General features: G+C 40.0%; 1 protein-coding gene across 1 annotated transcript in view; it reads left to right on the top strand.

The window, feature by feature from the left end:
• Nucleotides 1-580: 580 nt before the first annotated feature.
• Nucleotides 581-27,996, top strand: part of prima1 (proline rich membrane anchor 1) — a 53,665-nt gene continuing 26,249 nt past the window's right edge. Inside the window, exons 1-2 of the mRNA XM_017692491.2 lie at nucleotides 581-1,435; nucleotides 3,874-4,024. Coding sequence (XP_017547980.1) covers nucleotides 1,343-1,435; nucleotides 3,874-4,024 — 244 coding nt within the window. The 5' untranslated portion in view covers nucleotides 581-1,342. The remainder of the gene's footprint in view (nucleotides 1,436-3,873; nucleotides 4,025-27,996) is intronic.

The raw sequence follows: 27,996 nt of genomic DNA, 5'->3' as shown, positions 1-27,996 counted from the left end.
AGCAACTGAATGCGGCTGCAGTAAAGGCCTGGCAAAGCATCACAAGAGAGGAAACTCAGCATTTGGTGATGTCCATGAGCTCCAGACTTCAGGATTTGCATCCAAGTATTAAAAATAATCCTTGTATTTATGATCGTGTTAGTTTGTCTAAGAAAAATGGATGGACTCTGTAAAAAATTGCTGTAATTCCTAAATGGTTAAGGCAATATTTGTGTTAAACCCCATGAATTAAAGCTGAAAGTCTGCACTTCAACCGCATCTTGACTGCTTTATTTCAAATCCATTAAGGTTGTGTCCAAATACTTATGGATCTGACTGGATAGATATATAGATAAATAGATATATGTATAGACATAGATATAGATACAGTCTATCTTACTGCACTGGCAATGATCTCCTAATGCAAAAGATTAGATATGTTGCCTGCATTTCAGATGCTTCACTTGCCAAGATATATTTTCCATAGTGACTGCTGCTGTACTAACACTGGGAGGTGTGTATGCACAGTAATTAGACATGGTGCCCCCCTCCTTCTCTCCCACGTGCTCCAACTCTCTCCGTCTCCACTCTTCACGTTCAACTCTCTCTGCACGCTCGCGCGAAAAAACGCAATAAGGATTCCCAACCGGGCAGCTGTACAAGAGTCTTCACCGGACACCGCCGTGGTCCAGACGTTTTCCTCACCCCTCCCTGAGTAGGAACAGCCTCAGCTCTCTCCAGAAGAGGGGGGACAACACTGGGAGACAACATCGATCGCGCCAATGGCTGACCTCTCAGAACATCATCCCTGTTTCTGCACGTGTCCGTTCAGCTCAGGTGGTGCTCCAGAAGTAAGGAAGAGAGGAAAGCTCCAGTCTGCGGTTTAGGGTGAAGCCCTCGTGCGTCGCCCAGTCTTCTCTCGCGCGTAGCTCCAGCTCTGTATCAGCCTTTCAGAGCGTCGATAGATAACTTTTTTTTCCCGCGTCGCGCCGGTGAAACCGTCCAGTCCCATATGCTTCTCACAAGAGATGAAGCCTGATCGAGGGGCTACAACGCCTCGGTCTCGCGGACTGGAGAAGTTTGGGTCCAGCCTGCAGCGCAACACAGCGCGAGAGCATCATCTCCAACTTTAAGCCCCGGCACGCGGAGCTCCTCTTCGGATCCCACACTGTTCTGGGCTCTTCATGCCACCCACCAATGAGCTAACTGGGCAGGAATGTTCAGAGGACCACGCTGCGAGACGCTCGAGGGCAAAGTCGCCGTTCAGCGCGAGAGGCTGGATTATTAAACCGTTCCACAGCAGAGAGTTGTCCGCGCCTCGCGCTCGTGTGCTCGCCAGGTGGACTGTGAAGACACAGGAGGAATGTTTGTTCCAAATTTGCCGTCGACCACTTTGGGGGTTCTGCCTTTTTTGCTTAACCACTGCTTTCTGTCGCTGTTCCTGCCATTGTTACAGGTAGGTTGCTGGAACTGGGCACTGGGGGTCATTAGGGCTACTACACCAGGGATGTGCACGTCATTTGAACATGGGGTTTAAAAATGGTCTTAATGCCACTGTGAAAGAAGATACAGATGTGTTCCTTTAGATGTGCGTGGGATTGGTGAAGCATATTCTACATCAATTGCATTTGATGTAGAGTTTTTTAAATGATCAGCTTAGAATAATATAATCTACATTCTGGAAACTAGAGAGAATGACTAACTTGTTCTGGAAGTCCAAAGTAACTTCTGAGCACTCACTAGCAGTGGATCCTACATAGTTAACGTTCTTCGGGCTTCAAATATAAGGGTGCAAATATCATGGTTATTTGGAGTGATGCCAGAGAAAACCTAAAGAACCTCTCAGCTGAGTGGTTTCAATTGAGTGTTTTTAAGGACACATCTATTGAAAGCTTCTTTAGGGAACCAAAAGTGGTTCTTCTATGCCATGGCTAGGGCTCAATCTCACCAGGATGTGAACCTTTACATAGCTGGTTATGTACATTATATAGCATGGAATATCACTTTCCTGAAGGGCAGAGTCCAGAGGCTACATCACCTGTGTAAGCTTTTGCTGGCAACTGGCATAAACCTACATAAACATTTAGAAAGGCTTATTCCAATAAGTGCTGTTGTAAAAGCTGCTTCTGTCCATTATGATGTTATCTCACCTCAACAAGTGACAAAAAAACCGACACTTGTTTGAATAAGCCTAAATGTCTATAGAGCCTAATGTTAGTTGCTATGAAAGGCTTATGTAGCCTTATGAATGCTGGCCTTTAGTAAAGTGTTACTGGGCATACATCTCTCAGTTAAGGGTGTAATAATGCATTGTGATATTAAGAAATTTTGATTCAAAACTGTAAAGATGTGAAAATGCATCAGGGAAAGTGGATATATTCTGTCAATTATGTCATCTAATGCAAACGATCACCACCAATCAACAGCTCACTCCAGTGCTTGGCCTACATTCCAGCTCATGTCATTACTAAGTAGTGCAACAACATAATTATAATCACCATTTTCTCCACTTCTTACATTGAGAGACTCCTGAATCATGAACCCTGTAAAGTGAACTGAACCGTGGGCTGACTGTATTGTTAGACCCCTAGTAATAGCACCCTACTACTAGTAGTATTTGCTGATATGGGTCACTTGATGTGCAAAGACGAGACTCAGTGTCCTCACCCATTGTTGCATGCGGCAGCAAAGCTTACAGGGCATTAGCGAACGGGATTCCTGCTTGGTCTATCAGAAGGAAGGAGAGTCAGGCTTTGCTCCACACAACTCCCACTCCTCTGGGAAGCTGAGGGGCCGAGGTGTGTGTGGGAGCACTCTTGGAAAGACCTTAGCCTCCACACACCCTTCATTCTCCTCCTAGTGGGAGGGAGCTCCTATTAAACGAGTGTGTGAAGAGACCAGGCCTTTATGAAAATGAAGTGTGCTGTGTTGCTCTGTCATATTTACAGTGATGCTAGTAACTGGGGAACTCCTGGTTAAATATTGTACAGCTCACTTTCATTATGAGGTTTGATGTGTTCCAGTGATTAGGAAATAGGTTAGCAAGTTTAGTGTTCAAATTATTAATCTTAAAGGGGAATTCACTATTTTTTCACAATTTTTGCATACTAAACAGTGGTTTAGTGACTAATGTATGCATCATACTTGTAGCATCGCAGTTAAATGTATTCCATTTTATTTAAATATATTCAGGTTAATGCTGTTGTAACAAAATCTCCAAAATGGTACCTTGTGAGGTTGTAAATTAGGATATTTTGATATGACAGTAGATTGACTAAGTTTGCACAAAATTCCTTTAAAAATGTTAATCAATGAAAAAGGTTTTTTGTTCTGTGCATCAGTTCAATACATCGCTGCCATAAGAACAAAACCCTGTATCTCTGTTTTTGTCAGTGCCTGTTGCCTTTTCCGTTGGTGAATGGACCAACGGAAACAATCAAAATGAAAAGTTTAAAAAAAGGTACATTGACTTACATTTAACCTGTGCAGGGTGTATCCTGCCTTCCACCCAGTGACCGCTGGGATAGGCTCCAGCACCCCCTCGCGACCCTGAGGGAGAAGCGGCTTAGAAGATGTGTGTGTGTGTGTGTGTGTGTGTGTGTGTGTGTGTGTGTGTGTGTGTGTGTGTGTGTGTGTGTGTGTGTGTGTGTGTGTGTGAGACTTACATTTAAAGTAAAGTATGTTTTTTCCTTCTCCTGTAAAGTTTTCAATTTGGAGATACAAGATTTTGTTCTGACAGCAGCAATATGCTGTTCTAGGTCACCTATGTTGCAGAAGTAGTGGTTTACTTGCTCTATTTAGGAGGAACTGATAAAAACACAATGGAAAGGGAATACTGGCGACTGGAGACTTATCTTGATGAATCCTGACACTGTGCTCTCCTCTCGTCTCCAGCATGCCCAGGGAGAACTCCAGAAGTCGTGCTCTCGGAGCCCAGCAGCACCAATTGAAGACATCTGCCAGCTGCCGTGCCAGTGCAGACGCTACCCACCCTTACCACCCCCACCCCCTCCACCACCACCACCCAGACTGCTCACTCCCACTGGTAAGAATCTTGCCCTTAGTGCTGTGTTGCTGCTGTACATGCAAATTCATATCAGATCGTTACTAATGTAGTACAGGACTGAAGAGGAGAAGCTATTTTGTCGGTTGTAATTTGTTCCTGGAGCAGCGTAACCACAGGCCGTAGTTTGGAAATGAGCAGATGTATTGATGTCTCACCTTGATAGTGTTCCTTTCAAGAAAAACATTAAATCAGAGCTGCTCGAACAAGAGCTAAGACCAGAACACAAGTGGGTTACATGAGAACAATAGCTAGACTCTCAGTCATAATTACATGAAGTACCAGAGGGGATAATCATAAGGCCATGGGGATCTGGATGTAGCCAGTTTTATCTCTTGAATGTTTTTTTGGGGTTGTTCAAAACAGGAAATAATAACTGTAATTTTACTGTAGTGGTGAAAGCTTTTGGTGTGTAATAAAGATGCAAAATTCTTATTAATGCTTGCAGTGTTCATTTGTTTTCAACTGGTCTTAAGCACACACTGTAGGCATTAATTCAGCACTATGGCTGTTAACTCAGTGCTATGGGGTGGTAAACTGCAGGTGTTAATTTAATGCTGTAGGTGTTGATTCAACATTGTAGGTATTAATTCAATGCTGTACATGTTCATTTAGTATTGAATGTGGTGATCCAGTACTGGAGATATTAATTCAACATTGAACGTGTTAGTTAACACTGTAGGTGTTAGTTCAGTACTGAACATGGAAATCCAGTACTGGAGGTGTTAATTCAACACTATAGGTGTTCATTCAGTACTGAATGGGAAAGTCCAGCACTGGGGTGTTAATTCAGTACTAAATGTGGTAATCCAGTAGTGGAGGTGTTAAGTCAGCACTTTAGGTATGAATTCAACACTGTATGTGTTATTTCAGTACTAAATGGGGTAGTCCAGCACTGGGGTGTTAATTCAACACTGAATGTGGAAATCCAGAATTGGAGTTGTTAATTCATTGCTGTAGGTATTCAACATTGAATGTGTTAATTCAACACCGTAGGTATGAATTCAACACTGTAGGTGTTATTTCAGTACTAAATGGGGTAGTCCAGCACTGGGGTGTTAATTCAACACTGAATGTGGAAATCCAGAATTGGAGTTGTTAATTCATTGCTGTAGGTATTCAACATTGAATGTGTTAATTCAACACCGTAGGTATGAATTCAACACTGTAGGTGTTCATTCAGTACTGAATGTGGTAATCCAGCACTTGAGGTGTTAATTCAGCATTGTAGGTGTTAATCCAATTTTGAAGGTGTTATTTCAGTACTGAACATTGTAATGCTGCAGTGTCTGTGTTAATTCAACATTACAGGTGTTAATTCAACATTTCAGATGTTCAGTACATACTATAGGTGTTAATTCAGCACGGTAGATTTTAATTACGTAGTGTAGATGTTAAATCAGTGCAGTAAGTGTTAATATAAGCATGTAGTAGTTAATTAATACTATAGGTGTTAATCAAAACTGTTGGTGTTAAATCAACTCTGGAGATTTTGCTTATGTGTCTCACATGCAGTGCTGCCGAGTCAGAGGTTCAGGACTATTCGGTGCACACCGCAGTGCTGAAATTAAAAGTCAGCACCTGCTGGTAATACATCTGCTCTTCTGCTACATTCTGGCTTTGCGCTGAAACTGGAGAGCCCCAAAGTATTTCCTCCTGAAGCGTTTTCTTTTAGGACCCTAGCCAGCGTCACTCAGTTTAAGCTGTTCAGCTGTGTGCACCAAAATGATAACCATGACTATGTCCCAAAACAGTAAATAACAACTCAGTGAGACAATGTTCTGTTATGTTGTCATGGTTTTGTCTGTCTATGTGTGGGTGTTGGGGGGCAGATTTACATCTGTGCAAAAAATTAAGCGTGTTGAAGTTTTCCCAGTTTTCTGTCACCTTCAAAAGCTCAAAAAGTAATATTTTCCCAGAGGGCCTTCATTAGGGCTTTACAGACATATCTGTGAAATGTGTTTGTGCCATATCTCTCAGCTTGCCCTGCAGAAAGCCACTGTGTAAAACAAAGAGAGCATGAAACATGTTCATTAAACTGTAATCAAGTTTAGTGTTCATTTATTCAGGCTTCTATGCTGTTGTGCTGAAGGTTGAATCACAAGGTAGTCTGGTAGATTGGCCCTGCCAAATGTTTCCTCACACTTACTTCTTTCTGAGCAATGAAGGCCACAAAGCCCAATCAGTTCATTACAGGAGGTGGATATTTTAAGTCATCAGAGGGTGCCTGTAAGGCACTGGATCAATATGGCTTGGGCAAGAAAAAGGACTATAATCAATCTCCCTTCCGACAGTTTTACAGTTTTAGAGCTTCAGTAAACATGAGTGATTGCCCCATAGAAACAAAAACAAGCTTGAGTGAAGAGGCCTGAGATTTATAACAGCTAATAATATTAATGTGCATTTGAAAGCTTTTAACCCTTTCCTTCCCTCTCACGCTTTCTCTCTGACTGAATCATCTCTCTCTCACTGACAAACAGTCAGCAGATGGAAACGAATGTGAAATAAGCAAATTCTAGTACTGGGTCCGCTTATCTATATATGGATAATTATAGAAAACTGCCATAAAACTGGCGATTACAGATCTTTTTTTGTGCATGTGCACTTTGCTCTCCAGTCAATGATCTAGTCCTGGTTTTCATTCAATGTGCTGTCCTGTGAGGCATGACTAGCATGACTCAAAGTTGCACTGTGTAATGGTCCATTGTGCTAAAATGCAAAACACTACTTACATGCTACAAAGCACCCTAAAGCACCCAGCAAATTATGTAAGTTTTGTTGTCTACCAGTATAATCGCTAAAACTAAAAATCAATGTAATGTTGCACCAGTTCCAGAATATCAGTTTAGGACATAAATTGCCAAGTACCTTGACTAACTTGCATGAATATTTGTCTGATGTTGTTACACTTTTATGTATGATAGGAAGTGCTGCATAGGCATTATCTAGTGAAGACATTTCAGGGACTTCTTCACCTTTAAAGAAAGGCCTATTGATTTCTGTCATCACCATCCACTGTAGTAATTGTAATGCTAGTTGATGAGTTAGACATTTGCGAGGTTTATTTGAAAAAGGATGGATACAAAAAACAGGGTTAACACCAGGACAGATCAAAATCCAGTAGAGAAAAACAATACATGGGAGCAGGTGAAATCATAGTCATAAACAAGTGAGGGTCAAAACCAAGATATTAATTAACATGTAAACAAAGACAATAGAGGATAATCTGAAAAACGAAAAAAACAGGAACAAAGCTAGGTCATACGGGATAAGCAGTAAACAAGAAGACGGGCATTACTTCAGAAAGTAACAGTGAAAGGAAGAGAGTTCTACAGATGACTCAGATGACTTCAGGTGACTTGGATCTGCTAGTACCCTGGTGACTGGTGGACGGTGTCACATTACATACTGAGGGATCTTGGGAGTTGGGGTTCGTAGTGAGATGGGAGTCTGACTGAAAACCAGGAAGCGTGGCAGTAATGTTCTGATTTTATTGTTAAGCATGGTTGAAAATAAAAAGATCAATTTCCAACAGAAATCTATTCAGTGAGCTGAACTGGTGGCCTAATTTGTCACATTAACCACTAACATAATTAGGAACTAACCGTTTGTATTTTGATTTATAATGAGTGTGATTCCATGAGGACCCTACTGGAACTCCTAGATATGTCACTGAGTATGAATACGACTGTTAGCCTAACCAGATTTTCAGTCAAATGTTAGAAATGGAAAACAGCAGCAGCTCTATGCCAGAGCTCTTTACTAAACAGACACTGTCAAATGGCTACAAGAGAAAAAAAACATATATATATATATATATATATATATATGTTTATAATATATATAATATAATATAAAATGTCTTTTACAAGCCCCAAATAAACATATAATGTCTTTTTCAAGCTTCAAATGTGTGTGTAATCTAAAACAGCCAAAAAGATTTACTGTTAATTGGTGTTATCTTATTGCAAACATGCTGCTAGAATCCCAAAGGGGCTTTAGCACAAATTAGCGTTATCGTAGAGGTGTTTTTCTGAGTTTGTGATCGAGTTTTGACATCTGTGGCCCGAACTGAAGGCCTCGCTGTGATAGGCATTGTTCACCGCTGGCATTACCATTAACTTTTAAGCCCTTTGATAAGAAAGTAGGTGGTAAGCTTTGCCTTTAGGGCCGAATTGGCTTTAGAATTACCTCCACAAAAATATTCATGAAGAAGTTGTGCTTAATGAGGACTCCCACACCTGTTATTACTGGGGGAATGATAAAAGGTTTAAAATGAGGAATACACAGTGGAGAGGAACAGAAAAGACGTTTAACTGCAGAGAGCAGGACAATTAGCATTAGCACAGCTGTCCTAAAAGAGGGGGATTAAAACAGAAGTTTCATTTTGGCTGCCCTTAGTTTGAACGTCCAAAGTGAAGTGTGGCATAGCTGGGTGAGCAGAGAGAATGTGCTTCACTGTGTGTGACCTTGTTGTGGACTGAAACTCTCTCAGCAACGCCCCCATCACCATCCCTAATAGACAAACCTCGCAAAGCTGAAAGGCAGCGCTGTATCACAGCGTACAGAACCATGAAACAATGAAAAAGGCCGTATGTGCTGTATATGCATCATCGTTCATTTCCACCCATCATGGCCAGAGACCAAAATGAGAAGGCTTTTTGGAAGCTAGTACTAACATATCATAATTTTCTACTGGCAAATTTTCATTAATCACATCTAAACATTCACATAGTGCTGATTTAGCCCTGAATATTACCAAAGTGCTCTCATATTTTATCGCAAGATTAATCTGCCTATTTTTAGCGGAACGGCTGAGGATGTAGATGAGGGGAAGTAGATTAGGCGGAATTGCTCCCAGGCTCTTGGGGAAGAACACGTTCCTTTAAGCCCAAAAAAGGGCATGTGTGGCAGGCTGCACACATGGCTAACTCTGCTAACTCAATAGAGGTGCTCTCAGTATGTGTGGCTTAGGACAGCCAACCTTGCCCTGTGTTATGTTAAATCAAGAGAGCCCTGGATGGGCATAATCCCTGGCTTTCTTGTGAGACCCTGATGTATTATGATATTTGCTCATTTTCTTGTTAGCAGGGACAATAGACATCTCTTCAAATCCAGCATTCTTTTGAATTAGCTATGCCTAGTGGAGAGCTAGCCATAAATAGAGAAGAATATATTTAGATGTCTTCATTTGCTTAGATCAAAGATTTGTTTTGTCTGTCTGATCAGAAATTTTTCTAAAAACAACTCGTTTCATCATTACATCAAGATGAAAATAGTGACAACATATCATTGTTACTTTAATGTTATTGGGCTCCTTTAGCTGAGCAAATTTTTTATCCACTGCCACCTTCATTATTTGACTGAATGTTAAAATATGAAATTTGTACATATAAACAGCAGAATGACACACCAAGCTTTGATATGACTAGTGCTTCGCTTTTCCTGTCAACCTCTGTCCCCCAGAGGCCTGTCGGCTCGACTCCCCCTCCTGTCAGTCAAACTCGCCCCCCTCCTCCAAAATCCAGAGGGCTATTTTGTATTGCAAGTGTATGAGCCTGTTTATGCTAATTCGAAGCATGTCAACATTAATTATGGGTTTCTACATCGTGGCGAGTAATTACTCGTGGCCAATGCAAAAACACATCGTGATGCGTTAACAAAGTGAAACGTATTTGTGTCCAGCCTCACCATCTCATCTCGCAGGCTGTCAGGTGATGCTGCTGTTGGATCTGAAAATACATTTCTGGGATATGCGTGAGCCTTTCTGACGTGATCTCTCTGCAGAAGCCATGACTAATTGTAGATAATTCCTATCTGTATCTCACTTTCAGATTATTCCATTATTCATAGAAGTTAGATAGTGTTACCTGAGCGCTGAGAAAATTGCCATAACAGGAGTGAAAAATTGCCTCACAGTATGGGCAGATAATGGTACATGCAAACAAGCCTAGTTCTGAGGAGTATGTTAGTGCATTACATAATGCCATAAGTGACAGAACATTTGTAGTCAAGGATTTGGAAGTGAAAGAATGGCCTACATTACTCACCATAGCTAAACTGTCCAAATGTGCCTACAACACTGAGGTGTATGTTCTGTGTTGATATCGTTTGATTGTCTTTTTACATTATTATGATTTGTGATATTTTGCATTATATCCCTGAGCATGAACATGAAAACGGTTAAGGAGAAACTAGTTTAGCATTTCCAGATTTAAATGAATTGCTTATGTGATGCATACTGTTAGTAGTGAGTGGTATGGCGAAAAATGTATATTACGGCATAATTAAAATTTTTGGCCGTTTCAGAATGCTTGACTCAAAGGCAATGGCAGCTGATCTTCACAGCTAGCTTCTGTTCCCCTGCAAGTTCGTGGCATTGTCCGGTCTGGTCCCCGCTTCTTGTCATTACAACTTCATCTCACAAGACAAATGTCTTGAGAACTTCCACAAAGCAGAAGTTGACGTCTTATTCAAAATTCCTGTTTCACCTTAAATGGTGCAGCAGTTAAATGTAGTCACACATACAACTGCCAGAATGTAACCACTGCTCCATTTAAGCCTGTACTTAAAATTCAAGCAAAAAGCCGTCAATGAGAAGCCACCTTCAGTGCTCTAGAAATTCAGAAGTGAAACAACATGTTAAACAATTTATGTTAGAAAGTAATAATAACGTAAGTTTATCTACATGTTGTTCAGTTTTATTTTTATTATTTTGCACAATAAAAATGTGATATTTATTTTGGTTCTTAAGTATAGTTCTTATTAAAAAGTAAAGGGATGTCACAGGATAATAAGCTACTGTTAACCTATACATTTACATTTACAGCATTTAGCAGACGCTCTTATCCAGAGCGACTTACAAGAAGTGCTTTGTCAATCTAGAGAAAGTATCTTTGCTAGCTACCAATAGCTTAGAGAAAAGACAGTCCTGAGCTCAGATACTGCTAGAAACAAAATGTCACTGCGGACACCGAGAGAAAAAGGAACAGAGTTGAACGCAGAACTCTGTGCCATTCAATGCAATACAATTACAATAAAATACACTGCTCAAAAAAATAAAGGGAACACTCAAATAACACATCCTAGATCTGAATGAATGAAATATTCTCATTGAATACTTTGTTCTGTACAAAGTTGAATGTGCTGATAACAAAATCACACAAAAATCTTTATTAGAAATAAATCTTTATTACAAATTTATTAACCAATGGAGGCCTGGATTTGGAGTCTCACACAAAATTAAAGTGGAAAAACACACTACAGGCTGATCCAACTTTGATGTGATGTCCTTTAAACAAGTCTAAATGAGGCTCAGTATTGTGTGTGACCTCCACATGCCTGTATGACCTCCCTACAACGCCTGGGCATGCTCCTGATGAGGTGGTGGATGGTCTCCTGAGGGATCTCCTCCCAGACCTGGACTAAAGCATCTGCCAACTCCTGGACAGTCTGTAGTGCAACGTGGCGTTGGTGGATGGAGCAAGACATGATGTCCCAGATGTGCTTAATCGGATTCAGGTCTGGGGAATGGGCGGGCCAGTTCATAGCTTCAATGCCTTCATCTTGCAGGAACTGCTGACACACTCCAGCCACATGAGGTCTAGCATTGTCCTGAATTAGGAGGAACCCAGGGCCAACGGCACCAGCATATGTTCTCACAAGGCGTCTGAGGATCTCATCTCGGTACCTAATGGCAGTCAGGCTACCTCTGGCGAGCACATGGAGAAATGCCACCCCACACCTTTACTGACCCACGGCCAAACTGGTCATGCTGAAGGATGTTGCAGGCAGCAGATCGCTCTCCACGGCGTCTCCAGACTCTCTCACGTCTGTCACATGTGCTGAGTGTGAACCTGTTTTCATCTGTGAAGAGCACAGGGCGCCAGTGGTGAATTTGCCCATCCTGGTGTTCTCTGGCAAATGCTAAGCGTCCTGTACGGTGTTGGGCTGTGAGCACAACCCCCATCTGTGGACGTCGGACCCTCATACCATCCTCATGGAGTCGGTTTCTAACCGTTTGTGCAGACACATGCACATCCTGCTGGAGGTCATTTTGCAGGGCTCTGGTAGTGCTTCTCCTGTTCCTCCTTGCACAAAGGCGGAAGTAGCGGTCCTGCTGCTGGGTTGTTGCCCTCCTACGGCCTCCTCCACGTCTCCTGGTGTACTGGCCTGTCTCCTGGTAGTGCCTCCAGCCTCTGGACACTATGCTGACAGACACAGAAAACCTTCTTGCCACAGCTCGCAATGATGTGCCATCCTGGATGAGCTGCACTACCTGAGCCACTTGTGTGGGTTGTAGAGTCCGTCTCATGCTACCACGAGTGTGAAAGCACCACCAACATTCAAAAGTGACCAAAACATCAGCCAGAAAGCATAGGTACTGAGAAGTGGTCTGTGGTCCCCACCTGCAGAAACACTCCTTTATTGAGTGTGTCTTGGTAATCGCCAATAATTTCCGCCTGTTGTCTATTCCATTTGCACAACAGCATGAGAAATTGATTGTCAATCAATGTTGCTTCCTAAGTGGACAGTTTGATTTCACAGAAGTTTAATTTACTTGGAGTAAATGAATGACTACAATACACAGTGTAATACAATAAAATATAAGTGCAGCTTATAATTCAGTGCTCATTTAAGTGCTGTGTAAAGAGATGAGTCTCCAGTCTACGTTTGAAGACAGCAAGAGGTTTTGCTGTTCGGACAGCCAGTGGGAGTTCATTCAGCAACCTGGGTGCCAGTACAGAGAACTTTCTCGACACTTGTCTTCCATGCGCCTTGAAGGATGGCAGGTCAAGCCGAGCTGTACTCAAAGCTCGAAGGGCTCATGGTACGGTTCGAGATTTCACCATTGCCATCAAGTAGGTAGGGGCTGGTACATTTTTGGCTTTGTAGGCAAGCATTAGGGTTTTAAATCTGATGCATGCAGGTACAGGAAGCCAGTGAAGGGAGCGCAGCAATGGGGTGATGTGGCTGAACTTGGGCAGATTGAAGATGAGCCGTGCTGCCGCATTCTGGATGAGTTGCAGAGGCTTGATGGCCTGCATGGGAAGACCAGCCAAGAGTGAGTTGCAGTAGTCAAGCCTTGATATGACAAGAGACTGCACTAGCACCTGGGCGGCCTCTTGGGTGAGGAAGGGTCGGATCCTTCGGATGTTGTGCAGAAACCTGCATGACCGAGGTTCGAGATATGAGTTGAGAACGATAACTGGCCATCCAGACACACACCAAGACTTCTTGCCTCTACAGATGGAACAATCAGGGAATTCTCGAATGAGATGGCAAGATCATGATGAGGACCTGTAGTTGCAGGGATGAATATCAGCTCAGTCTTGCTGGGATTGAGCTTCAGGTGATGAGCTGCCATCCATGAAGATATGTCAGACAGGCATGCCGCGATGCGACTGGAAACCGACTGGAAAGAGGGTGAGAAAGAAAACATTAGCTGAGTGTCATCAGCATAACAGTGATAATAGAAGCCATGAGAAGATATTACATCACCAATAGAGCTAGTGTAAAGGACTGAGCCTTGTGGGACACCAGTGGAGAGCCTGCATGGAGAGGATGTGAACCCTCTCCATGTTACCTGATAAGAGCGATCCTCCAGATAGGACTTGAACCACTTCCACGCATAGCCAGTGATTCCAAGGTTGGTGAGGATGTCCAGAAGGATCGTATGGTTGACTGTGTCAAAACCATACCTATAAAAGCATTTAAAATGTTTTCTTTGAAATAAAATATATAATGTAGCATCAGACACAAGCACTGCAAGGCCATTAGAGCTTTGGGGTGTGGCTAAGCAAAGTGGCTCTTGGAATGTGCCTATAATCCTGGTTAAAAGTTTAGTTTGTCATGACTGCTGTTGTTGCTGGGTAGTTTAGTTTGCACTCACTGATGTCATGAACCCACGTTAGGCACTGTTATAAAGTCTTATAACTGGGGTTCAAAAACACAAAAAATTATAACAGCACTGTTATGACTTTTTATGCTGTTCTGTATTCAGGAAATAAATGCATTCTTCTTTTACCTTCTGGGGTCGATGAACACCCTGGCATGTCAAGTTAGATGTTTTTTTGGTGTTTCTATGAATACCTTTGCGATAATACAACAATATGGTTCAAACATTTCCTGAATCTGTAGAGTCGCCCTTTCCATTCCATCATATAATGAGATCGCACGTCACTCACATTCAGAGTTATCAGCCAATAAAAACAATTTGAGACACACTTCATCTGCCTCTTGCCTGTAATTGGTGGATCCATGTGTCCATCTACACTATATTGCCAAAAGTATACACTTACCCATCCAAATCATTGAATTCAGATGTTCCTATCACTTCCATGGCCACAGGTGTATAAAGCCAAGCACGTAGGCATGTAGACTGCTTCTGCAAACATTAGTGAAAGAATGTGTCGCTCTCAGGAGCTCAGTGAATTCCAGCATGGTACCGTGATAGGATGCCATGTGTACAGCAAGTCCAGTGGTGAAATTTCCTTGCTACTAATTATTCCACAATCAGTGGTATTATAACAAAGTGGAAGCAATTGGGAACGACAGCAACTCAGCCACAAAGTGGTAGGCCATGTAAAATGAGGGGCATAGTGCACAGAGGTCGGCAACTCTGCAGAGTCAATCGCTACAGACCTCAAAACTTCATGTGGCTTTCAGATTAGCTCAAGAACAGTGTAGAGAGCTTCATCGAATGGGTTTCCATGGCCAAGCAGCTGCATCCAAGCCTTATATCACCAAGTGCAACGCAAAGCGTCGAATTCAGTGGTGTAAAGTGCCGCCACTTGACTCTAGAGCCGTGGAGACTAGAGTGACAAATCACACTTCTCTGTCTGGCAATCTGATGGATGACTCTGAGTTTGGTGGTTGCCAAGAGAACGCTAATTGTCTGACTGCATTGTTCCATGTGTAAAGTTTGGTGGAAGGGGGGTTATGATGTGGGGTTGTTTTTCAGGAGTTGGGCTCGGCCCCTTAGTTCCAGTGAAAGAAACTCTTAATGATTCAGCATACCAAAAGATTTTGGACAATTTCATGCTCCCAACTTTGTCTGAACAGTTTGGAGAGGGCCCCTTCCTGTTCCAACATGACTGTGCACAAAGGCCCATAAAGACATGGATGAGTGAGTTTGGTGTGGAAGGCCTGCACAGAGTCCTGACCTCAACCCAATAAAACACCTTTGGTATGAATTAGCACCGAGACTGCAAGCCAGGCCTTCTCATCCAACATCAGTGTCTGACCTCATCAATGCACTTCTGGAAGAATGTTGAAAAATTCTCATAAACACACTCCTAAACCTTGTGGAAAGCCTTCCCAGAAGAGTTGAAGCTGTTATAGCTGCAAAGGGTGGGCCCATATCATATTAAACCCTATGGATTAAGAATGGGATGTCACTCAAGTTCATATGTGTGTGAAGGCAGACGAGCGAATACTTTTGGCAATATAGTTTATATTTTGCATGAAACTGACCAATGGACACTCAGGAAATCCCTATAGACTTACTCATAATGTCAAATGGTATGCAAAATGTTTACAGCCAGGTAATATAGGCAGAGTCATATAGAAAAACAGTAACCTGCAGCAGGCTATTGACATGTTTATAAGAGGTGTAGAGGACGATTCTTATAGTAGTGCAGCATGTGCAGTTCAGTTCACAAACATGATGTTTAAGATGTACATTGTACATATGTTAATATTTTCTAATTTTCCTGCTACTCCTCTTGCTAAACTGCAAGCATAAATAGTTTCTGATCTGAATTATTTACTGTAGCTGCTGTGGAGTTTTATCTGATTCAGAAGTAGGTCTAATCTTGTGATTTCTAGTGCATGGTGATCATATCATTTGTGAATTTGATATGGTTATTATGTGTTGCTGTGCAGTCATAAAAGAGAGAACAGTTTGAGCCTGAGGCAGCTGCCTTGAAGGCACCAATATTTAGGCTCAATGTAATTTAAACCGCATATTTACTGTTCAGATAACTGATAACGTCTAAATAATGACCAAAAAGGACTAGAAAATCTAGGACCCACCTGTTCGTGTATGTGATTTTTTACTTGTCTTCAAAGTGGATACCATCAGTGTTTGTGGTGGTTAAATGTTTCTACTGAAAAAGAATAAAAGTCAGATAACACATAAGTACATTTGTTTATTGGTATAAGAGACAGACTTTGGGATCTTACCTGTTTTATAATCTGAAAGGACATTTCAGTGGTAAAACTGGACAGGGGTCTGTCTAAATATCTAATAGTAAAAACATGTAGTTAGAAGATCTTACAAGTTAATATACATTTTGGACCATATTCAACTCATTAAACTCTTTATGATTCTGTGGTGTACTTAAAAAATGTTTTTTAATATGTTTGTCCAGAGTGACTGACCAAAGACTTTTGCTATCTAATGGCTAATGTAGTTCCTTTTAAATGAACTGTACTCAGTTCTGCTGAAGTAAACCTGGACGGGAAGCAACTGTAAATAGCTTCAGTGCTTTTGTGTTCACAATGTAAGCGAACATTGAGGGGACTCTGGTCCTGTTTAACAGTAATGATATCTCAGAGCACCTACTGTTCACATCACAACTCCTGTAGACCTCAGACCACACCTGGATAACTCCGAATTGTTGGTAACATGGTTTAAAATCTGACTTTCTGAAACCAGGGTAAAACACAAAAAAACAGGCTATAACATTGTGTGTGTTATCTCATAGAAACTTATGAGAAACATCATTTGAATATTTCTTGACTATAGACCTGTAGACTTGCCCATTGTATCTATAACACTCTCAAATGGCAGTCTAGCAGCAAACATAATCTTGTGGAAATTCACTTACCATTAGGCCACCAGCATTTCCGCAAACCAGTCAAATGGAGCAGTGCAGTGATACATTTACTACAACTGAATGTCCATACATTTTTCATTAATTTTCATAAAATAAGATAATTGCCAAATGTACTATAGGTCAACTGCATGCATGTGGTTTGACAAATCAGTTCATAACATGCCTAGTTTATTTAGAAAAATCTGCATAAAGTTATTGCTTTTAGAGAGAGATGGGGGCGGCCTGTTAGTTATCTCTGCTATGCACTGTACTGCAGGCTTTACGTGTCGCATGGGTCTTCCCCTTCTACTTATTCTACTTCACATTAGGTTTAGCTTGAGTGTGTAACCAACAATAAATGCAGACGTGCGTTGGAACTTCAACTAACTTCAGTGTGACGATCTAAAGCGACTAGTCTTTACCGTACAGCAGCTAGCTGTAACCTGGAACTTTAAAAAGTAGAGATAATTTCACTGATCTTGACAGCCGGGAAACAGGATCAGAAAAAAAAGGTAACAAGTAATATTATAATAATATGTACATATAATGTTTTATTCACTTTTCATATTAAAACATTGAGGTATAATAGTACCTTTAAAAGTTAATTAATTAGTTAAAATTAACTTAATTAAGTTAAAATAAGTTAAAATTAACTCAATTAGTCTATGGTTCAGGAGAAAATCCCCACTGTTAGTTCTGCTGCTTGGAACTAGATGCCTGTGTGGGACAAGATTCCATAGTTCTCCAGCTATCACAGAAAATCTGCACCTGATGTCCCACCTGCAACATAAATATTTAGTCCTGCCTCCATACATAGACCCAGATAGTGGGTTATCATCTGCAGTAGTCACAAATAAAATGACTGCCACATGTCAGACTTACCTTTATTGTCATGTATTCAACTTTATTAAGAGCACTTTCCACAGTTCTGGCCATATGACTATCTAAAGGCTCTGCTGTTTCTGTAGCCTACATGAATTCAGTTTACGTGTTCTTCACAATTGGTTGCTTCATTATTATTTAGAATGAGTTTATTAATTTTAGTTATTTTCCTGTTCCTGCCTGCAATAGGCAGGATAATCACCTGCTCTCATTGCTCACACATTACCAAATATAATATTGTTGTAAAATGTAAACAAGTTTTTGTGAACTTCTCATTCAGTCTCCAGTCCATACAGTCCAGATATGTAAACAAAGCTATAAAAAACCCTTCTGAATAAATTGCTTCTGCGATGTCATCATAAAACAAATCATTTACATATACCTATCTATTCAGACTACAGCAGATTAGTTCTGTCCATTCATACTGATGTTATAAGCTGCATTTCAGTCCAGACTGTTTTTTGAATGAGGGACAATACAGAGCAGCTAATTAGAGTAAAGCACATGTTAGTCTTAAAGGCACAGTAGCAATAGCAGCCTGTTTAGTTGTAGGGGAAAAAGAGAGGTTGGAATGGGTTGTGTAAAACTGATTGATACATAAACCTACATCAATGTGAAAAGTAGTCTTCAGAGGAAGAATGAATTAAATGCAAGAAAAATGTATATATAAGCCCTTTAGCTTCACTGGAACAAGTCACCTATTCAAATTACTCAGTAGCATCTGTTACTGGAATGCAGTTAACCTTGAAGCCACTTTTCAGTCCTGGATTTTGAAATGACTGGTACTTAAGTGAATTGATGTAACTGATTGACCACCTGGTGTCAAACCTACTAGTGATTACAAAAAACGAGTAACAGTTTTAGTTCTTTGAATAACCTTTCAATTAAGTTTTTGATTTCCATTGAAAGGTTCTTTAGGGAACCAAAAGTGTTTTTTGGCCACCGTCTTGCTCCAAAGAACCTCTTTGGCAGCTCTATTTTTGAGAGTGCACTCCTCTGAAAGTTTCTAGATTGATGTAAAGTCAGGGGATTTCATGGTTCTGAGGTCTGTAACCCCTACATAAATACTCCAGACACACTCACCTTCCCTTTGCCAATTTATTGTCCAGCTGATATGCTGACGGGCCACAGATCGATCCCCTGTGCTCCAGCCTGGCTTATCTGAGAGGACATTAGTAATAGAGGAGCATTAGCAGATTGACAGTTATTGGCTGAGAGCCATGCAATTGCTCAGGGCAGTCCGAGGCAGGTTAAGGTGACAGGACAGTTGAGTCCGAAACCTTAAACAGACCAAACGCTCTTGAGTCTCTATAAAACTGCGAGTTATGTTCTGCTGATTATTTCTTTTTAGTTGTGGGTTAATTATAGATGGTGGACATTAATATTTTTTATGATGCAGTGCTTTGGATTTAGTTTGAACATTCTCTGAGAACAATGGCATTGACTTTGCATGTGTAAAAATATGCATAGTTGGCCACAAAATGTGTAACATTATCTGGAGCTTAACTTGTAAAGAAGCCATTTACTCTTTAAAAAACGTGTCGCAAAGAGTTTTTGAGCAGTTTCCCTTTCGCTGCCTGCTGATATAAGTCATACTCTACATCACTAGCTACTACTGGATGGCAGCAGTTACTCTAAAGGATTTGCTGACACACATTTCTGGTCGTACTCGCCCTATATATTGATGTTGTTGTGCATTTATTTATATCTCAGTGAATATCAAAGTTATAAGCAAAGTTACTCCAGCATTTTTTTAGCACATGGTATGAGCCTTTTTACCATGGTTCATTCCATCTGCTCATCAAGTGTAAATGGATTTTTTCTTATTGGACCTTTAATTAATGTGGGTTTTAGGAAGTGAGCCAGGGACTTCATCCATCACCCCCACCACAGCGACCAGCTTTAAACACCTCCGCCGTTTTTGCAGTAATCTTTGTTGTACCTTGCTCTCTGTGCTACGGTATGATGGAGTGATGTGATGGAGTGGTTTTCTGCCTCGGTATGACTAACAGTAGTAGGCTGGGGGAGGCTGCACTGCCTGCAGGCTCTGCGCTGCCCTTTGCTCCGCTGCACACTGTCGTGAGCGTGGATGAGCCACCCACAGGGATGGGAGCCCACAAGCATTCCCTTCATCTGCCAGCACAGCACCTCGTTCTGTAGCCAAGCAGAGGGAAGACCCTCTCTTACCTGTGTTTGTGATCCAGCACTGGCAGTCTGGAACTCAGATAGTACCTTATATCCCTCCAAAGGAGTGGAGGGTAACGAGGTATTGAGTGAGTGATTGAGAGAGTGAATGAGTCCTTGGCTCACTGTGACTCAGAAAATGGAACAGAAAGCAGAACACTTGGGGATGAGCTTCCTGCCTAATTTTACAACACTTTTGTCTGTTAAATATACTGTAAGAAAAGTATTTTCACTGTCAAAAACTATAAAATGTAATGGTCTATACTTGTTTTTTAAAAAAAAGATTAAATGCATGTAAATAAACCATGCATACTATACATAGTATGTTCTTAATTGACAAATAGAATGTAAATTCACAAAGACAAATGATTAACTTTATTTCACACATTTGAGTTTATTTTAATACTTGTTATTTTTTATTATTATTTATTATGGTTACATGCTGCATGTCAGATTAACTAGACATAGAGAAACTGATGATATACAGTGAATTTGTAAGAATTTTACAGATTTTACCATTATTGATAAAACATACTTTTAGTGTTAGTTAACACTAAAACACTGGTTTTGTCTGTCAACCCTGCTGCCAGACGTTTTACCCTTTTTTAAATTTTTTAACAGTATAGTTAATTGCTGGACATGTTACACAAACTGGACATGTTAAAATGGAATGTAAATGAACCTACCATCTGATTGGGAGGCTAAGCACAGACTTCACTGGCTTCAGCTGTTTTAACCTTGCAGCTAGCTGAAGTAACATTGCAGCCTACTTGACTAGTTTCTGTACTGTTGCTGTTACTCTTAGAGTCACTCTTAGAGATTTGCTGACAACATTTTGTTGATCATAATTGCCATGTATATCAAATTTACAACAAAAACAGAAAATGCAGCAATATTCAGCCTCGAGCTATGTCCTTAAAGTTTAGCTACTCAGTGAAGGAGACAAAGAGACAAATGCTTAGATAGCTAACAACATTAAAAGATCTGTAGCTGGTGACCTTCTGCTTAGCCTATCAATCAGACGTTTATTTCTAATATTGTTAGATAGCCTAGATTACCCTAATATTGTTATTAACCTAATATTGGCTAAATTGACAAAAAATTAATTGTGCAGAATTAAGTTTAGCTGTTTTTTTTTTCTTTTTGCCCAAATCTCTTAAAGCTTCCTCAACCTCACAACAATATCTGTGAAAGATAGTATTTCTAGGTGGAGCATGGGTTGCTCAGATGAGCATACATCAACTTTTAGAGTTCATCTCCATACATCTAATACAATATTTTAACAGCACTGCAGTTCATTTTGGTTTTCATAGCTGCTCTGTTGCCTGCTCAGTTGATGTGTGCCGTTTGGTAATGGTTATGTGTCTTATAACATTTGCTGCTCCCTCTCTGAGCCAAGCAGTGACCAGCAGAAGATGCATTAAACAGCTGTTCAGTGAGTCCAGCTGCAGCAGCTTCCTTCACGAGCTGTGTTCTTATAGTTTTTTTCAGGTTAGATTTATTTATAGACCCTGCTTATTTAGAATCCGCTTAGAGTTAAACAGAGTTAAACTGCAAATAATGTACTCCCCATGTGTTGTCTGTCACTTAACTATGCACTACTGAGTAAACCTTGTAGATGATGTCAGTCAGAAAAAAGAAAACTGTTGGCAGATTTTAGAGCTCTGTATACATCCTCATGTGATATTGAGACACAAGTCATGTTCCTAGTAAATTATTTCAATGTAGTTTTAGCAAATTCAGTTTAGGTATGGACTGGTTACATATATTCATGAATTTTAACTTTTGTTGGTGAAAATAATATTTTACTTCCAGTGCTTCTGTTAAAAAACACATATTCCTTATGTAAATCATGATGGGATGAATCAGTTTTAAATGAAAATGAGTATATATCAAAATACTTTTAAAAAATGTATTTATATTCAAGAGATGTCCTGATTTCTTTATTGGTTAACTACATCATTTTAATTGTCCTTAAAGTCAACCTGAAATCAAAAGGGACTTTGTTACCTTTGTTTACCTATTCATGTTCCTATTCATATTAACCTCTATCGAGTGACCACAAATAAATCTTCCATCAAAATGTAATGACTTTCGCCAGCATCTAAAACGTTTTCTTATTCTTGGCCTCCCAGAACCAAAAATAATATTTACCAGTTTTGGGATGCTCAGTGTATGTTTGTTAGGTGGTGACTGAAAGGAGGACACTTAATAAACTCACTGCTATCTTGAACAACACATCACACCCCCTCCATTACCTACTGGTCAGACAGCAGAGCATCATCAGCAACAGACTCACTCAGCTCCACTGTAGTAAGGAACGGTACAGGAGATCTTTTGTACAAACAGTTTCGCACTCTACAACACCTTGTTACTGTGATGGGACATTACTATATACTGAGCCACTGACAGGACAGGCCCGTTGGGCATCAGCTGGACACTACATTACATCTCTCCACTCATATTACTATGCACTGCGACTTTGATTATACATTTAGTCATATTTCATATTGCACTTTGTGTACTTGTCCACAACTGTTAACAAAGGTTACAGTACATAGTCCCTTGTTCATTCATTGAAGGGAACATGCACCACTGCATTGTCAATTGCATAGTATTTATGCAATTCTTATTTTTGTACTGCAAAAATGTTTTTATTGTTTTTAGTATATTTTTGGTTTATTTTATTCTATTATTTATCTTTACTTTCTATTTATGCATCTGTAAATACTATAAAACAATGCCTTGCTCCTGTTCATTTTGCTCTTGTTTTACTGTGCTTTGTACTGCTGCAATAGTAGAATTTCTCTCTGGGACTAATAAAGTGATCGATCTCTCTATCTGTCTATCTGCGATCCTCTCCATGGTCTAAAATCAATGCTTTTTTTGCTAAATGCTAGAGAAGTGCTTAGAATTGGACTTCAATTAAAATATTTTTTAAAAAGCTGAGACTTGGAGCTGCTTGCCTAGTGTTCCAGCCTCTTAGAGATTTTATTTATTGGATGAAGTTGTCTCAAAGCAGGTCCGTTGTTTGTTTTGATACCTGGCAGGCTGTCAGTCCTCTCATTTTGAAATCAGTTTTGGCTAGGCAATCCAGAGCTATATAACTCCATTAAACTGGAAAGCAGGTATAAAAATAGCCTAATCTAATAGGCCTGGCTCTCCAGCTGCCATCATGGTATCTCTGATATGCCTGCTGCTTCTTAATCACAGAAAGAAGACTTCAAATCTACCTTCCATTATTTTAGTTTACACATTATAGATAACTCCCATTAAGCTCACATAAGCAATGTTTTGAAAGGTAGGGTCAATAATCTTTATTCAAAATCACTGTGTTTATCTGTTGGATGTTGTCTTTTCCACCAGTTGATATACACAATAACACAAAGTCTTCAACTTGGAATTACAAAAAGGAATTATCTGGCCTCCTAGCCTCTCCAAGCTGAGCTACTAAAATATCTCTAAAACCATGTATCTGCATCTTTTTTATTGAATATCTATTTTACTGATAAATACATTACATATCAGAACCTCTTTTGGCTGCCTACAGATGTATGTTTGAAAAAGAAATATGTGAGTGTGAAAAACATTTAAATTGAAGGTAGAAGTAAACAAAGAATTAGTGTAAAGGTTCTAAAACTAATTTAAGGTTTCTTCCTAGAACCTCTATGTTGTGCAACAGATCTGTAGATTCTTCACATTCTCTACAGACATGCTTCTTCAAAGAGGTTTTTAGGCAACCAAAAGAAGTTCTTCAGTGCCATTGCACAAAGAACCCTTTTTGAAATCTTTATTTTTTAAATAATACCTTTTTTCTATTTTGGTACTCTTTTGAAGTGCTTGAACAGTGCAGCAGGAGTCAAACATTCAACCATTCTGAATGGTCTTGCATTATGAAAGAATAATCTTGTCATATTCTCAATTATTTCATCACAATCCATTATGCATATTTTCAGTTAAACTTTGAATGTTAGTTAATGAAAAAAGATTTTAGATCTTTTGTCATATAATGTAAGGTGCAGCTGACATTTTTAATTGTGTAAAATAAAATTGTATAAATGGCAAAATTGGAAAGGTTCTGTCTTGATAGTGACAGCATCTTTTAGTTAGTAATCATCTTTTTTATCAGTTCATCTCCTCTCTTTGTGCGTCTTAATCAGCTGCCCCATCACTGTACTGCACCACCAGTATCAGAGGGTGAAGGCTTGCCCCCTGCTAATTAACATAAATCAAGTAATAAATAAATAATTCAAATACAATGCGTCTTTGAGATCCAAGACGTAATGATTGTGATCTGTTTATTCAGACCACTTTCAGAGGTGATCAGGGACACATAGGACCACATAACATTTACAGTGTGAATCTTCAGCAGGACCAGAAGGACCACCTAAATCAACTGCATCAGCCCAGCACAGACGAAAGCAGCTGCATAGCTTAATTTTTCACCTCCTCTACCATTTGTTTACGCTTTGCATTAGCTGTTTATGTGGTGTAAACCTTTAGCCCTTTGCCTTAAATAAACACAGATTCATGATACATTTTGTCTGATAAGAAACGCAGCAAGAGACTGATGTGATAAAAGTGAGTGGTACCCTGCCTCCAGTCCTGAGATCTGATCATTGGAGATACATGGAATTGTCGGTGTGAACAGGGTCTAAGATACTCAGCTTCCTATCAGCTAATATCAGCTAGCAAAATAAAAAATCAAGCCGTCCCAAAACTGCAACTGCTTTACAACTCAATCCCAAAGCATTTGTAGTTTTTGTCACTGTAGGATGGAAGAAAGCATGTTTGCAGCAGACATAATTTTGGCCAGAGTGTCTTTTCAACTGTTGGAGTCTGTTTAAGTTCAGGCTGTTAAAATGATACCAGTCAGTATTATTTATTATCAGAATTTTTAGCTCCTTAAAAGTGGTATTGGTCACAAAATTTTTAATATAGGTCACGCCCAAATACTTACAAAACATTTGTCCTCATAATAATGAAAAATGTTTAAAAATATATAGAAATGGTCCCTCATGGTTGACTTTCACAAACCCAGGCCTTTTCAGAAATAAAAGATGCATTTTTTACCATTCCCACTCCTCAGTGGTTGTGAAGGATGCGATGTTGAAGCATGCATGGTTATGATTCCCTCTGAAACATCTTTCCTGTTTCCTCACTCACACATTTTTCCTTCTCTAGAGATACACGAGGGCCCAATTACTGAGTTCACTCGAGCCAGACGCTTCTCAGTCCCAGAGGGCGTCTTCTGAGGCAGCCATGTTGTGTGTATGTGTTGTGTTTTTTTTTTTTTTTGGTGACAGTAGAGTGTGTGCTGGCCCAGCTGAGGCTGAGGAGTCTTGTGAGGACAACCCTCGTCTCCCAGGCTGCCGCCATACTCATTAATGAACATCATCCACTTCACTCCTCTCTCTGGGTCATCGGCCAGAGATAACATACGCTCGAGTCAGCCCTCATAAACCTACCGCCAGCAAGAGCCGTATGCAGGCAGTCAGACACTGTTCATGGCGATGGGCTCTTCTCCGCAGTCTTTTCATGCTAAAGAGAGGCTAGGCATGACATAGGTCCAAAATGAAGTCAAATTAGTCCAAAGTTATGATTTGATAATGGAATAATGCTGGCATCATCAATTTTACCCATAGATGAGCACATTTATTTCTGCTTTAGCTGTATTTTAGTAAGATTTTTCACTTTGATTCTGAAACCAAGTGTATTGCAGATTTGAATACCAAAGCAGAACTACAGCAAAGCAATAAAACACCTGTCATCAAACCTGGTGATCTGAACACAGCGTTTATTCGTCTGATCAAAGAAAATAGTTCAGATTCTTACAATTACCCTCTGATTAGTATATGAAAGGTTCAGTGCTTTTTTAAGTGCTGCAACATGGCAGACAGTTCAACAATTTAATCAACTTAAGAGCTTTTGTTGGTGGTTTTTAGGAGCATAAAGTACTGTGCAGAAGTCAAAGACCGCACTTCATTTGTCTTTCCAGTAATAACAGCCTTTAAGTACAAGTTTTCAGGAGATATATTCAGAGAACATTAGATATATAATAACTAATTAAATAAAACAAAAACAATAAAACATAAAAAGTAATAAAAAATAATAAACCAATGCTATTACAATTATTTCAGCTCCCCCCCGCGACCCAGAAGGATAAGCGGTTTAGAAGATGAGTGTGTGTGTGTGTGTGTGTGTGTGTGTGTGTGTGTGTGCGTGTGTGTGTGTGTGTGTGTGTGTGTGTGTGTGTGTTATTACAATTATTATTATTAGAAGTATTATTACAAATGAATACTAAAAAACATAAAAAATACATAAGAAAAAATAAAATAATATTTAAAAACAGGAATTTTGTGACGGGGAGCAAGGAGGCGGATGCACATGCTGAGATAAGCGAGATTTATTAAGGGCAAATCCAAAATCAGGGTCGAGATAGTCCAGGGTCAATGAGCCAACACGGATAGATCGGGGACCAGACATGACATAAACCAGAATCAAACAAACAACACCAGTACAACCAACACAGCATACAAGACCAACAACACAGACAGAGATTCAAACAAAGACCAGTAACCAGACCGTGGAAAACACAGGGCTTAAATACATAAGGGTAACAAGGCACAGGTGCGAACACAGGTGGAGACAAAACAAGTAGAATACCAAAGCAAATGCACATGGACAGGACTGGGAGGGGCTAATCGTGACAAATTTCTGAAACTGGAATTCCAAAAATGACCTTCTTGATGGTGCTGCTGCTGCAGCATAAACTTAAACTATGTAATGAACCATTGCTCCACCTGTTTTTCCCACTTTGTATTCTAATAATTTATTCTAATGCTGTTTGTCGACCAGAGGAGGACGGATTCCCCTTTTGAGTCTTGGTTCCTCTCAAGGTTTCTTCTTGCTCTTAGGGAGTTTTTCCATTTTGTTGCACCCATTAAAAACGGCAGTCCGACTCTGTTACTGACCTACATTGCACCTTTTTGGTGTTTTTCCTCCTCTAATACACCCAATTCAAAGGGGGGCCGTTCTTGTTAATTAGCTGAATATTTGGATTAGATGTGTTAGAGTGGGGAAAACATCAAAATATGCGGGACAGTAGCGCCCCAAGAGCAGGACTGATACCCACTGCCAATGTGACTATACCATCTATTAAACCTGAACATTTCCTGTTTGTTTTCCTCTTATTAATTACAATGCTAATACAAAAGTCTTTGATCAATAAGAGAGTCGGCTAATTTCCTCATGCATGTGTTTAGGTTTAATCAGCTGTAACAGCAAAATTTGTAAATATCGATCAGGATGATAAATGGCAATGCTGAGTATATGAATTTGCTGATGTGCAAAAGAGGACTAATTCAGTGATTAATATTCCTGCGCTGTGGGATAATGTCTTGGGAATACTCATGGAATGTGGGTTAATCACTGTCAAACTAAAAACAGCCTGCATGGGTTGCACTTGTTTTCACACTACAGTTTCAGTGTCATTTGGGACATGCTGACCTGCTTCTGGGTAAAGCACTGCCGGAATTCCCCAAACTTAAAAAGCAAAGGTTTGTTTACATTTAAATCAGCTAATCTCCTAATGGGACTAATGGCTTGTTTAAAAAAATTGATTTTGATTTTAAAAATGTCAGATTATGAGACAGTTATGAGTTGTTCATTACTGAAAAGAGGTGTAAGCAGACTGGGAATCAGGATGCACTTGTGAGTTTCTTTTATTGATATTCAGTTCAACAGCAGTGGCCTGTCTCACAAAGCAGGATTTCTAGTCTAGCCATCTAATTTTAAATACATTTCAATTTAATCCTGGATTCGCAGTCACAATGGTGGATCACTTTTTACTGGAAAACATTAGCATGGCAAATTATGCTGTACACCTAACCTAATCACTTGGATCATAAACAGCAGGGCCAGGCTTCTGACCAATCAGGGGCAGCCATCTGAGGAAGGTGGACCGCTCCAGTTCTTTTTTGGGTCACTTGGGATGTTTCAGTCATGTGAAAAGTATAGCTTTTCAGTGGTGGAAACTAGTACAAACATTAATATAAGAGTTTTTTT

This window comes from Pygocentrus nattereri, chromosome 4 (genome assembly GCF_015220715.1).
Source record: "Pygocentrus nattereri isolate fPygNat1 chromosome 4, fPygNat1.pri, whole genome shotgun sequence".
Lineage (NCBI taxonomy): Eukaryota > Metazoa > Chordata > Actinopteri > Characiformes > Serrasalmidae > Pygocentrus > Pygocentrus nattereri.
This window is presented reverse-complemented; position numbering and strand designations above follow the sequence as displayed.